The 15,279-nt window shown below is 34.7% G+C and overlaps 1 protein-coding gene across 4 annotated transcripts in view; it reads right to left on the bottom strand.

The window, feature by feature from the left end:
- The window catches only part of EPHA5 (EPH receptor A5), a 412,214-nt gene that overhangs the window by 380,372 nt on the left and 16,563 nt on the right, over nucleotides 1–15,279 (bottom strand). For all 4 annotated transcript variants that reach the window (XM_068975450.1, XM_068975448.1, XM_068975449.1 and 1 more), the window contains exon 2: nucleotides 1,352–1,416. In XM_068975450.1, the coding sequence (XP_068831551.1) occupies nucleotides 1,352–1,416 (65 nt within the window). The remainder of the gene's footprint in view (nucleotides 1–1,351; nucleotides 1,417–15,279) is intronic.

The raw sequence follows: 15,279 nt of genomic DNA on the forward strand, positions 1-15,279 counted from the left end.
AATGCAGGAGGCTCAGGAGATTCAGGTTCAATCCATGGGTCAGGAAGATCCCCTGGAGAAGGGCATGGCAACCCACTCCAGTAGTCTTGCCTGGAGAATCCCATGGACAGAGGAACCTGGAGGGCTATCGACCACAGTGTCTAAAAGAGTCAGGCATGACTGAAGTGACTTAGCACACACGTCCTATTTCCACAAAAATGTTCTAATGTGCTGCATGCAGTCCATGGGGTCACAAAGAGTCATACATGACTGAACTGAACTGAATGTTCTAAATGAAGGACAAATACACATATCTGGTATATTCATCAAGTGGAAAAAGATTTTAAGTTTTGGTTATTTTCGTTGCTATAACCAGATGTGTTATGATATTTGATTCCTTAATTAGATTGAAATTAACCTTCAAGGTCATATGAAATATTATTAGTATGCATAATTTTAAAAATATATTCATGTATACACTATATAATTGTTTTAAGTATTCAAACTGTTTAAATATTAAAGTCATTAAGTAATAAAAATATTCCACCAAAGTCTAGATTGTTTTCAATATAACAGTCACACAATAGTTAATTCTTTCTGTGTAATACAATGATTTTATGTTACAAACATAATATATGTTTTAAGATGGTTAGCATTATAAATATTATCAATATGTTTATATTTTAAAACGCCTTACCTAATTTTCACCCCAAAGACTTTATTTTTAATGTACACAATACAATAATTTACTAATTAAAACAATGGTGGATTATAAAAATCTTCCAGTGAGCATCTTTTCTGAAAGTTCTCAATAGAGAAAACTTCAAGAATTAAAAGAAAACCTTTGAATGATGACTGACAATATTCTGAGTAATTTTTTAATAACAATGGAATTTAAAGGAATTTCTTATAATATTTTAATTCCATAATGTAGTGAATGAATCATAATAAACTGTTCCAAGTGTTTAATTCAACACTGGTCATTGACACATCAACTTTTACTTCCTAGTCAATACAAACAAGCTAAGGGCATGTTGCAGCAAATCTATTTTCTCATTTATTTTTATTTTTTTATTTTTATTTTTTTCTTTTTCAATAAATCAATTCCAATCTCTCCTGAATGCTGAAAACCTTCACATTTTTTTATGGAGAAACATTCAGAGAGGAAAATAATACATTTGTTGTTCATTCATTAAAATCTCTTCCCAATTTCCCTGCTTTCCCCAATCAGACTTAATTTGAAGTCTCCTCCTTCACATATACGCTCCTTTTTCCTTAATGACAAGAATGTACAGAGAATACAACTATACAATATTTAAGATGATGTCTATTCAAGTAGTTTAAGCTTTGGGAAAATTTCAGAAAGACTTACCCCATTTTTTGGAAAAGCAATCCATCCCAAGTCCCCCATGACAGTCCGTGAATCCAACAAATTTACTAAAAGAGAAAGAACACAAAACTGTGTGAATTATATGAAAATACATCACTATTTTCATAAAGTTATTAAAAGCACATATTGTTTCCATAACTGAAAGTAGATTCAGCATTCATTATAATGAATACAAGAGTGACAGTTTAAAGAAAGCATTATTAGGATGCAAGAGAACAAGCAATTTTGAATAACTATTTGGAGAACAATTACAGCAAAATCATATAAACAAGTCATTACCCTAAATGTTTTTTTTTTTTTTGTCAAACAAGAATAAAGGAAAAGAGTTAATAAAAAAAAAAAAGAATAAAATGAAAGGTCCACAGGAAACCCAGAAGGACCATGTCCCTTTTTTTTAAAGACTGTAGGTCTTGAGATTAAGCTGCAGCCATAAAACTGCAGCTAAGTATACTCTATTTTCTTCTGGAAAGTTGTTATGAAGCAATTAACAAATAATTTACATTAAACAGCAATAAACTATTCCCAAGCTTGTAACATTTTTGTGATATTAACCAAAATCTGTAATCCAAATTGCAAATTTAATTAAGAAATAAATCTACAGACACTTTACCAAGCTTAGAAAATTGTAGCAGTTCTCAAGGTTGTTGCTATAGTTAAGTGCCTGTTGCATTCCCAAAGATACTTTCTACTTATATACAACCATAACCCAAAATGTGTTTCTTATAAAACTGTTAGCTACATTTTGAAAGGCATATCTCAATTATGGCTGAGTGCCTTAAAATATTTGTGGTCCCAAGACAGAAGTCATCAATGCAAAAGGAAGGAATGTAAGAGTATGTACATGCACATGCACCCACACACACTCACAAACTCACACTCACACACACATGCATACATACATACAAAGATACTCAAGCAGTTTATATTTTAACAGGTTCATCACCTATCCCTATGAAATTAAAGTAGTTTTGATTTTTCCAGTAGTCGTGTATAGATTGGACATATGGACGAGAATTGGACCATAAAGAAGGCTTTTGTACTGTGGTGTTGGAGAAGACTCTTGAGAATCCCTTGGACAGCAAGGGGATCAAATCAGTCAATCCTGAAGGATATCAACCCGAAAATTCATTTGAAGGACTGATGCTGAAGCTCCAATACTTTGGCCACCTGATGCAAAGAGCCGACTCACGGGAAAAGACACTGATGCTGGGGAAGACTGAGGGCAGGAGGATAAGGGTACGACAGAGGATGAGATGGTTGGATGGCACCATCGACTCAATGTACATGAGTCTGAGCAAACTCCAGGAAATAGGGAAAGACAGGAAAGCCTGGCGCATTGCAGTACATAAAATCGCAGAAAGTCAGATTGAACAACAAATGTTGTCAAGGTAGTCAAATGTTTTAGACCTAGATAATGGAGCATTATCTTTCAAATATATTATACCTAAAATAAAAGGATCTACCTGGCATGCTTTGCAGCTGAACCACTTTGAATGAGGATGGTAGCACACCCAAAAGAAACAACTAGGTTAACCGTGGTCAGAGCTACTGAAGCTTCCTTACACTGCATTCAAGAGTCAGTATCTTGTAATGTCTACAATTCTAAAAAAAATGGTTCATGGTGGGAGTGGGAGGGAGTCTCAAGAGGGAGGGGATATATGTATACTTGTGGCTGATTCATACTGTTGTAAAACAGAAATCAACACAATATTATAAAACAATTAACCTCCAATTAAAATTGAAAAAATACTCAGAAAAGAAAGAAATAAAAAGATATTATCTGCAAGGGTAAGCCTAGGGTACTAAGGGTTTAACAACTGATAGACTGAGAAATGCGTTATAAAATTGTACAAGAGAACATAAACTATTATGACCAAGGAAATCTGGATCATAACAGAAACGGAAAGTTCCGATATCCTATAGAAATTATGTGTATTTAGCCTTTATTATGAGAAGGTCGCACAGAGTTGGACATGACTAAAGTGACTTAGCAGCAGCAGCAGCATGAGAAGGAAAATGGCAACCCATTCCAGTATTCTTGCCTAGAAAATTCTATCAACAGAAGAGCCTGGTGGGCTAAAGTCAGTAGATCATAAAAGAATTGGACACAGCTTAACAACAAAACAACAACAACTCTTATTATCCATTGTTTTATTCCATTTTACATATGCAAGCATATGTGTGTTACACACAAAGGTAATCGTCTATATTAAATTATTAATGCAAAATTTAAAAAAATGCAAAAACCTTAAAAAACACAGATATATACTCAATACTGTAACATACACCTGTCTATTTTCACTAAGTTCTGAGCTCTTTAACAATAAAAATGCATGTCTACAGAATGTTTGTATTAACTTGAACCTATATACAATAAGGATTTTCCCTAAATTATTTATATAATTTGCAGAAGAATTATTTCTTAGAAAATTGACCCAACCAAAAAAACTATTGTTTTAAAACAACAAAACCAAAACCAAACAAACCCAAAATATTCCACCACCCTCTCACCTTGCAAACCTCCCAGTCACCCCACTAAATCTAATTTTTCAGGTAGATTTGAATTTTTTTTCTTTTAACTCTACTGTTGGCTCTTCTGGTTTCTATGGGAATTAGGCTACATTAAACTTAAATGTCCTTGTCCTCATTTTAATCTTTTCTGGGTCACTAGGGCTGTGTCTAGACATGACAAAATATCAGGGGAGTGCAGAACCTAAATTGTTCTGTTTATTCATCTTTATGAGTCATTTTATTCACCTTTGATACTGAGCAGTAGCATATCTGTTTGGACTAAAGTGGAGCAAATGAGCAAACTGAAGGTGTTCTACTGTGATGGCAGCTAAACTGAACTTAATTCTGTGATGACAAAGGAATGTGCATAGCAATTCTAGGATTTCTAACTAGCCTGCCATGAGAAACATAGCATGCTTTGTAAACTTAATATGTGCATCTTGAAATATTCATTATTATCAACACAATTCCAGATGTCTAAAATTTAGTTACTCTCATTTGAATTAACCTTAATCAAAATGATTGTTTCTACTCTTTGTGGTTTAGAAAATATACATATATGAAAATAAATGAATGACCTCAAAATAATAGCTCTGCTGCTAATATCATTTATTGGGAGTTTTCAATATTGGAATGTGTTACTGAATACATGAAAATAACTACAATAGGAATGGATATTGCCTTTCTTTTGTTGGTCTTGTCAAAAGATTTTCTTCAAATAAATAGACTAGGATGTTTATGGGAAATACCTGCATGTCACTTTTCAGTGCTGCCTAAAATTGCTTTCCTCCTAGAAACAGATGATTTCATAAAATTCATAATGCAAAACACACATTTACATATACCATTTTTACTGAACTGGAAATTGAGGGAAAAAAAGAAAAATTAGGTGTTTTAGGTAATTACCTGCAGACTACTATATTATAATTTTGTTCATATAATGCAGAGTAAATTGGGATTTGACGCCTCAAGGAAAATAACTATAAAATTAGATCTACATACAGTTAGATAAAAAGATAGATACAGATAGTATGAGAGTTTTTGCATACCTCCAAGTTTTGCACATGCTGCTTTAGCTCTCTCAAATACCCTTCTCCCTTTGTGAACCGCTAACTCTTCATTTGTACTTCAAAACATATTTTAGAAACTGCCTTCCCAGGAAACCATCTCTGATTCTCCTTTTTTAAATGTGGGTGTGGTAATATTACTGAATATTTCATTAACACCAAATTCTATTCTCCAAATCATGGAATACACAAAACTGTTTTGTTCCCTTAAAATAACACCATGTTTTTACTCATGCCTATGAAAATATCCTGCACTCAGAACATTTGTATAGTTGTTTGTTTTATGAATGGATCATTTGGTCAATGGGCAGATCAGGAGGGTGTGGTTGAATCAACACACACCAGTGGTTCTCAACACAAGTATCTAATAATGCCTAGAGATATTTTTGATTGTCAAAACTGGGAGGTAGGGGAGTATTTGCTACTGGCATCTCATGGTTCTGAAGAAGCCAGGCATGCAATTGACTAAGCATCCTTCAATGCACAGCAAAATTCTTCCACCCTCCAAGAAAGTCTTATCTAGCTCAAATTTCACCAATACCAAAGCTGAGAGACCCTAGTATACACCTATGGTGTTACTATAAAATGTCCACTTCCACAATTCCTTGCACAATACATCAGTGGCATGACCTTCATTAACAGAAGCTAACATATCTGGAAGAATTCCTTATGAATCAAAATACTACTCCTATCTAGGGAAACGAAAGCAATAAAAATTATAGCCTTATTTAGAGAAAAACAAGAGCATTATGAATACCCAATACTTCTAAATTATTTTAGTAACCAATGTAACAATTATTATAAGTGTAATTATTTACGTTCTAATAATTTCTGAACGTTTATGATGGTATGCATGAAAAAGTTTTATGCCACTAATATTATCAATGCTTCTATATCCTCCATTACTCAAGCCACTCACATAATACCAGTTTAGACATAGTATATATATAAATGTGAACTTTCAGAATTTCTTTTTCCAATTTCATTACGGAATTTATTAAAAAAGGGTTTGGCAGTAACAGAGCACAGTCACTAAGTATCTTCTATACTACAATTACAGTAATTAAATTGCTCTGAACAGTATATATGCTTGTTGTAAATTGCAATGAATACACAATGAGTATTGATCTTCATTGTACAACTTAATTAAAACTTGTCCAGGAGAAACCACTAATGAATATAATTAGAGGAAATGTTTGATACCACATTTACTCTGAAGGACATTAATTAGATATCGGAAATTTTATGGAAAATGTTTTTATTCTGTTATTTAGATTTTACAATAAAATCACACCATCAAACTGAGAGAGTCTTTAAGGTCATTTTCCCTCAGTCACCGTACATTTAAAATGAAGATGAGCATATTGGTTGGTACTCTAATCAGTAACTAAGAAGACTGATTCTCCAAGAGAAATAACTCTACAGAGGTTAGTAAGTATTCAGTCTACTGCAAATACCTAAAGCTATTACAGGAAAAACAAAGACTCAAGAATATAGGAACTTCTTAGTAAGTAAAAATCGGTTAACTGGCTCACTAAATAACAGATTATAATAGAAACTAATTCAAACTAATATTAGGTATGTTTTAATTTTATTACTACACACTAATGATTTTAATGCTTTCCTGAACAAACAGAGAAAAACTCTTAAAGAACTGACATTCAGAAAAGCTAGAGACTTGCTAGTCCATTCTTTCTGTTAGGATTCAAAAAAGACAAGGGAGGGCATAAGATGTAAAACAGACTATGCATAAAAAGAATCCTAAGGCTTCAACGTCACACATTCTAAAAATTAAGGAGTAACTGGAATTGATTATTCAAACATGCTCTTTAATGGTTTTAAGTTACAAATATTTATAACTTGCTGTGTATCACTCTGACTCTGTTGATTCCTCCTTAATATCTTTCTAATATTAGTCACAAAAAGAAAAAAAAAATATTGGATTTTCCAGGAAAATATTACCTTGAACAGAATGTGTTTTAGGACTTTGAAGAGTCAAAAGATAGCTCAAGGACACTTGGTCCCATCACCACCCATGGGTAATGCTTTGAAGGAATGTGTGATTCCTTGATGACAAGAAGGTAAAAGGAGAGCCAAAAGGCATATTCTTAATCTTTCTTACATTGTTTCTGTTTTTTCTATGATTCACATTAACAAAGAAACACAATTACAATAGTGGTCAGACTTCCACCACAGTGTGAAGAAAATACTTTGGATTAGTAGCAGGTAGCATGATATTTTCTTTCTCTAAAGGCACTGAATCAAAGTCCCATTGAACACAGTAGAGTTTTGATGAATACCTTCTTATTGATTTTCATTTAACAATATCAGAAAAGCTACTGAATTCAATTACAGCACACTTAACAAATTTGTGGGAATAAACCCCAGATATACAGCTGTCCAGTCTGTCTCTAAGGTCCCATTCAGCACAGATGTGATTGCTTGCTTCTGGGTTAAATTTTATAATTTGACAACTGCTGCAGGGAACAAAGAACAGTTGGCAAAAGGAGTGCAGAGAAAGAGGAAATGTGTTTCCTATTAGAAAACAAATTTGTAAATTTGGTAAGAATTATTTTTTAGGTTTCAGGTTGTTACATAGTTTCTGGCATCTTTGTTTGAAAGCAAGACTCTATATAACTGTATTTCAACAGTGAATGAGAGAATATTCATTTCTTTTACAATCATGAGCAATGTAATTAGTAATCTTTTTTATGAATAAAAGGAAGGAAGAATATGAAAAAAGGAACTTATTCCATGTTTACTATAAATCAGGTTTGACTGTGTAGATCGCAACAAACTGCAGAAAATTTTGAAAGAGATGGGAATAGCAGACCACCTGACCTGCCTCCTGAGAAATCTTGTATGCAGGTCAAGAAGCAACAGTTAGAACTGGACATGGAACAACAGACTGGTTCCAAATAGGAAAAGGAGTACGTCAAGGCTGTATATTGTCACCCTGCTTATTTAACATACATGCAGAACACATCATCCGAAATGCTGGGCTGGATGAAGCACAAGCTGGAATCAAGATTGCCAGAAGAAATATCAATATCCTCACATATGCAGATGAAACTACCCTTAAGGCAGAAAAAGAAGAACTAAAGAGCCTCTTGATGAAAGTGAAAGAGGAGAGTGAAAAAGTTGACTTAAAACTCAACATTTTGAAAACTAACATCATGGCATCTGGTCCCATCACTTCATGGGAAATAGATGGGGAAACAGTGGGAACAGTGACACTTTATTTTTGGGGGGCTCCAAAATGAATGCCGACAGTGACTGCAGCCATGAAATTAAAAGACCCTTGCTCCTTGGAAGAAAAGTTATGACCAACCTAGACAGCATATTAAAAATCAGAGACATTACTTTGCCAACAAATGTCCATCTAGTCAAAGCTATGGTTTTTCCAGTAGTCATGTATGGATATGAGATTTGGACTGTAAAGAAAGCTGAGTGCCAAAGAATTGATGCCTTTGAACTGTGGTGTTGGAGAAGACTTTTGAGAGTCCCTTGGACTGCAAGGAGATCCAACCAGTCAATCCTAAAGGAAATCAGTCCTAAATATTCACTGAAAGGACTGATGCTGACGCTGAAACTCCAATATTTTGGCCACCTGATGCAAAGAACTGACTCATTTGAAAAGTACCTGATGCTGGGAAAAGTTGAAGGCAGGAGGAGAAGGGGGCGACAGAGGATGAGATGGTTGGATGGCATCACCGACACAATGGACATGAGTTTGAGTAAGCTCTGGGAGTTGATGATGGACAGGGAAGCCTGGCATGCTGCAGTCCATGTGGTCACAAAGAGTCAAACACGACTGAGTAACTGAACTGAACTAATATATCATGCACTCTACTTTATCATGTATATATAAGACATATCTATATCTATCTATATTCTTTTATTTAATGACCTCCACAAACCTAAAAGGCTTCCCAGTTTGTGCAAGTAGTAAAGGAACAGTCTACCAATACAGGAGACACAGAGATGCAGATTCAAACCTTGCACCAGGAAGATACCCTGGAGTTGGAAATGGCAACACACTCCAGTATTTCTTTCCTGGCAAATTCTATGGACAGAGGACCCTGGCAGTCTGCAGTCCTTTGAGATGGAAAGAATCAACATGTCTGTGCGTGCAAATGCATGAACCTCAACAGAAGACTGACAGCTTGAAGTCTCATTCAGAATCCTAGCAGGGAAATCAAGGAAGGAAGAAAACATAAGGCAATCCTGAGGCCTTCATGACAGACCATGAGTCTTGCTTATGGCTTTCCATAATCAAGTTCCTCACTTAGAGCCTGGACACCTAATACCTTGATTACAGCCACCTGTCTCCCAGGACACCCAAAAGCCATGAAATAAAACACTAGTTATAAATGAATCTATTTGTACAGGAACCATGGCTATGAAACACTGCTTGTGAGAAATCTTACAATCTAGAAGATTGGTTTTGAAGACTGTGATAACCATATAGCTCTGAGTTACTAATATTCCTTATGTTTTGGTAGGATATGGTCATGACTCCCCACGGATACTCTCTCACCTTTCATCTTCAGTGACAATGTATTTCTTCGGTTTTCTTTTACTTCTCTGGCTGCATGTTTCCATGATAAACTACTTTCTCTATCAATCCTTCAAATCTTGGCTTTGATCAATACTCTATTTTTGTAGACTGTCTTATCACTCTATATCAATGATTCTTGCTGCTGCTGTTTAGTTGCTCAGTCGTGTCCGACTCTTTGTGACTCAATGGACTGTAGCCTGCCAGGCTCCTCTGTCCACAAGATTCTCCAGGCAAGAATACTGGGGTGGGTTGCCATTTCCTTCTCCAAAATTTAAGCCTGAGTCAATGATTCTTGACTAAGACTTAAAATGAGAATAAAAAAAGAACCTTTTGTAAAGAACTAATGTCTTGGCACCAGTCCATACATCCTGAATCAGACTATTCAGGATGGAGAATGGCTAGGATCTTTCATTTTTGTTTGTTGGTTTTAGTGGTGATATTAGCACACATCCCTATGTAAGGATCCCTATAAAGGAGGGATGAACTTCCATGTCTTCAGTTGTAAATATTAATAACCGTCCAAATCCATATATTTTTTTCATCTCTTTCTCTCCTAAAGTCCAATCAACTTGTAAAACTATCAATTAGTTATTAACACATTCATGACTTGTGGTCATTCTGAATTCAACCTGGCCCCAGATGAACAAACTATCTTCCCTGCACATACAATAAAAGGTCCTCCTCCCATGGTCTCTATTTCAGGGAATGCAATGACATAGAATCAGCTCTTCCATCCAAAAATCTGTGAGTCACCTTTGCCTTCCTTCACTTATAGCCCCCATATTGAATCAGTAACCAAACCCTACCAGTGCTAACTCTATCCTGCATATAACTCTGAATTGCCTGCTCTATTTCATTTCCCAGCAGAACCAGTCCAGTCAAATCCTTGCCATAATTTTAACTTGAGAAACCTCCTAACTGGTTTCTCAGCAGAGAGGCACAATCCTTGAAAATGTCTACAAAACACTGCATCCAGAAAGACCTTTCTAAGCCACCAATGTGGTCATTCCACTCTCCTACTTCAAACCCTGTAGTTGTGTCTTATTGTTTTTAATATAAGTTCTTCAAGAATAATTGGTCTCTATTTTCTTCTCTAGTTTCAATCAAGCTTTTCCCTCTTTCTCTTTCCACAATTTAGCAATGCTGCACTTATTTCAGTTCCAATTATGTGGTCTTACTATTGATTCAGTTCTGTCCAATGAGCTGTGAAGGTGATCTACAAGTAAAAGGAGCCTTTATGAAGAAAACATAAGAAAGGGACACTCTGGGCTGCCTTAAAAGTAGCTGGATATGGGTATATTTCCTGGAACTGATGCAGCCATCTAAAAGTCAGCAGGAGAGCAAAGCCTATAGATTAGGGTTGGAAGAGCAAAGGGATGAGAAGTATCTGGTCCAGATTATATTCAGAGTTGCTAATCCACCTAAATTTGAAGTCTGCCTCTCTTAGGACTTTCTGTTATATGGGAAATAATCAGATTTGCTGTTTAATCCAGTGGGAACTGATTTGCTGTAATTTGCAGAGGAAGACATCCTCACACACAACTGCTAAGTAGCAGAAACTGGAGGCAAACTTTAGTCTCTCTTATTCCAAAAGTCTGTTCTTCTTCTGTCTTGTCTCAGTACTTCCGACTTAAAGATATTTGACTTAAAGAATTACAGCGATATTTTAAACCATCAGATTATCTTTGAATTGATATCAAAGAAGTTTTTTTTGTCTTTCTAAATCTTATTAACTCATTGTTGACTATGAGCAATAAGAAAGAGCTTCGTATATTATTTACATACATTTAGAATGGAATTAAGTGAGTGTATTCTGCATTATGACAGATTCCAAGCCTGTTATGTCATCTAGTTTGAGTTTAGTTTTTAGAATAAAAGCAATATGTAAAATTAGACAAGTTTGGTTACTGCACCTGACAAGGTAGCCGCTGAAAACCATATGGTTTTGCTCTTTTCAAGCTGTGTGTCCTGTGAAGGGAGCAGACTGTTCATTAGTCATAATTTTGCTGTCAGTGGATTTCAGAGTTACCTTTGCCTAAACACTCTGTATGGACTAACTTATGGATATGAATTTTCAATCCCTCTTTGCCATTTCCCTGAGTTTATCATTTTAGAGTATATTAACAATTTAAAACCTTTAGTGTGTGTTTCTGATTGATTTCTTCTTCTTCAGGGTTGTATGCTTCATAGTATGACTGTACTACTGCTTAGTTTTCAAAGAACAGTGGCTAAAACTTCTTTATGATGATGAAAAACATTTTGAAAAAAATGAACAGAAAGAGGCAAAAAGAACAAAATGAAAAGAGGTGAATCTATTTTAAGAATCTTCAACATTTGAAATAAACCCACACATTCAAATTCACTTTGAGAATGGTTCACTGCACAGAGAATACTCATCAGTCCTATGGTTTTGGTTTGTAACTCTGTGAGCTTGTAGAAGTGATTTTACTTTCAGGGTTTCAACTCTCATAGTTGTAATATCAGTGACTAATACTAATAAAATTATAAGTTTCTGTAATTAATAATCATTATATTACTTACTCCTAACAATGATCCCTTGGTATGCTATTTTCCCCACTTTACTAATACGGAAACTGAAGTTGAGGAAAGCTAAACAGGGCAGGGGTCTAAGGTCACTGGAGTGGTTGCCATTTCCTCCTCCAGAGGATCTTCCCGACCCAGGGATAGAAGTCGCACCTCCTATGTCTCTGGTGTCTCCTGCACTGTAATCAGATGATGATTTATCTGCTGAGCCATCAGGGAATCCCCAACAAACACACAACCAGAATCTAAATCTATCTAACTCCAGAGCTCTTTTTCTTACTTCTGATCACATCTACCCCAATATCTGACTTACTGAGTTCAAAAGTTCCCTCTTTTGAAATTCTTAATTTCTATATATTCAATGACTTTTACTAAATCAATGAATTTTTAATAACATGTTACAGAAACCAGCATCTCCCATAATGCTCTAGTGGCACTGTATATAAGATAGAAATCCTCAGATCTATTAGTATAAACAGCAGACATTAGTTTCTTCCTGGAAAAATCACAATTTAGTATCAAATTACCACTAACAAGGTGTAAGATCTTGGAAAGCAAAAGGGTAAGATGAATCCTGTCTTCTTAATTTTTATTTTATTATTCATTATGCTTTAAGCATGCCATTGGGATAAAACAGGGTATAAGTTTGTCAAAATATACCTTTTTCTTAAATATTAAAAAGCATACATAAAATGGAAAATGTATGCAAAGCTGACTCACTTGGAATGAATCCTTACCCCAGTCCCTAATTACTCCTAATGTTTGACTAAAGTATACCAAACTGCAAAACAATCTATATAATAATTAGTTTTCTAGCCTTCAGGGTAGGATAAGATGATTAGATCTGAATATGTCTTAAAACAGAGAGAAATCTGCATAAATTCAGTCTGAATTTTAAGGTGATGATGGCATTTCAAAAATTCACAAATAATTCTATGGCCCAATAGTCTTATTGTGAAATGAAAAGCGGCTTGAATTTTTGCTGGCAACTTGAGTCATTATCCCCCTGTCAGTCTTGTGGCTTAGTTAAAACTGAATTCTGATGTAAGCCCTACACAATAAAATTTTGTTATCTAAAATGAAAATAATACATATATATATTTTTTTATATATTACAATAAACCCTTGGATAATAATCTGTTTTCAAAAACAAGTCAAAATATAAAGCAATACAGAAAGAAGCAAAGCAAATATTGTGTCCAATAATTTTAGGTGGCTTAACATAAACATTTTAGTATCCAGCTTTAATTATCAATTTCAAAATAGCTAGCAAGACTTATTACAGCAGGAAAGTAATTTTAAATCATTTCTTAAAAATACAATAAATTATGTACCTTTACAAGTACTAAGATTGATGATCTAGTAGCAATAATTCTTGTCTAGTTAATCTGGTGCCTAAAATGTATTTTTCGTCAAAATATAACCCTAGTAGTTGACTACTTCTCCTTTTACAATGTGTATTAAAAAAAGAAAAAGATAACTAAAATAAAATAAGATAAAAGTATTTTCTCATTTCAGTAGTACTCTATCAGATGTTATTTTATGCCCATTAATTACTCACATCCTTTCTCCATCCCTGGTATTAGAATCCCACTTGTGTTTGGAGTGGTAATATGTCCACAAGAAAATGGGTCATGACTGGCCTTAGCAAATAACAGTCCTCATGTTTCTATAATCTTAGCCTCCATTGAAATGTGGGGCCTTGTTACATAGGTCTGAAATTTCCCTTGTCAGTTTTTGGAAAAGTTTTGTTGTCTCAGCTGAAGGAACAGTGCAGCTGAGATGATTCTTGACTCTTCTCTTTCACTTCCTCTTGTTTTGAACTGGATGTGATGCTTGGAGGTGCACCAACCTTCTGTCAACCATGAGGCAATATGTTTGTTAGTAAAGTGAAAAAAGACATAATGATTCCTATCCTTATATCATTAAGCCACTGAACCCAAACACCAGACATCTACCCTGAAACCTCTTCCTCAAACATTTTTTAACCCTCTAAATTTTAAGTCACTGTTGAAGAGATTTATTATTTTCAACCTAATTATATGTAATGCAAATAATATATAAATAGGAAGAAGTCTAGTTCACTGCTTTAACTTCTATTCAAGTTCTATGGACAGCTGAAATGAATGAGCATTCATTTTTTCATAAATATTATTCAGCATCTATGTAAGTACTAAGAAATGTTCTCGTCCTTGGGGATATTTCCCTTGTGGTTCAGATGGTAAAGAATCTGCCTGCAATTCAAGAGACCCAGGTTTGATCCTTGGATTGGGAAGATCTTCCACAAAAGTGAATGGCTACCCAATTTAGTATTCTTGCCTGGAGAATCACATGGACAGAGGAGCCTGGCTGGCTACAGTCCATGGGAATGCAAAGAGTCAGGTATGACTAAAACTTTCACTTAACTTTTTACTTGGGGTTACATCAGTGCATAAAACAGGAAGTATCTTGCTGATTATTCAACCTTCCAGTTGCTTAGCCCTGAGGATAGACACTAGCTTGAATTTATATTACTTATGAAATAATCCTGCTGTATCCTGCAATTCAGACTCTCCTATGGTTTAATTATCTGAATTAACATTTGGCATTCAGGGATTTATATGAACACATTCAAAAGGAAGGCAATATTATTTAGGAATGTAAAGGGGAAATATTAATCAAAGTATACAGTTTGGGGATCAGTTCTGATATCAATGGTTCTATCACTGACTTTGTGCCAAACCACAGTTAGAATAATTTTCAACTTTGATATTTATTTTTACAATTCTCTAACATTTCACATGTCCTTATTGTAGACAGTGTGATCTGATAATAATATAATGACCTTTAGTCTGAGCATATTTTCATATGTTCCTTTTAGAGATTAATAATAGAAACCAGTTATATAGCATTTTCTGAAGTATATATATACATATATTCTAAAATTCATATATACAAATTCTCATGTTCTAAACATCCAGATTTCCACAGGATTTGCTTTAATGAAGTTTGATTTAGTGAGCATAGGAGGCTCCAGGCATGACATATTTAATCATGTTTTGAGGTTGGCTCCAATGAGTGCCTCTGGGTTAGGAACCATTGGTTCAAAGCAGACATTATAACTTATTTTTTTAGAAAGATTGTTAGAAAACTGTAAGTCAGAATCACAGCACACTGATCTTATATACAACATTCTTTTTTTATTTTAACACAGTGGTTTTCACAGTGAGCCCACAACGGCTCCTGTG

The sequence above is a fragment of the Capricornis sumatraensis genome, chromosome 7 (genome assembly GCF_032405125.1).
Source record: "Capricornis sumatraensis isolate serow.1 chromosome 7, serow.2, whole genome shotgun sequence".
Classification (NCBI taxonomy): Eukaryota; Metazoa; Chordata; class Mammalia; order Artiodactyla; family Bovidae; genus Capricornis; species Capricornis sumatraensis.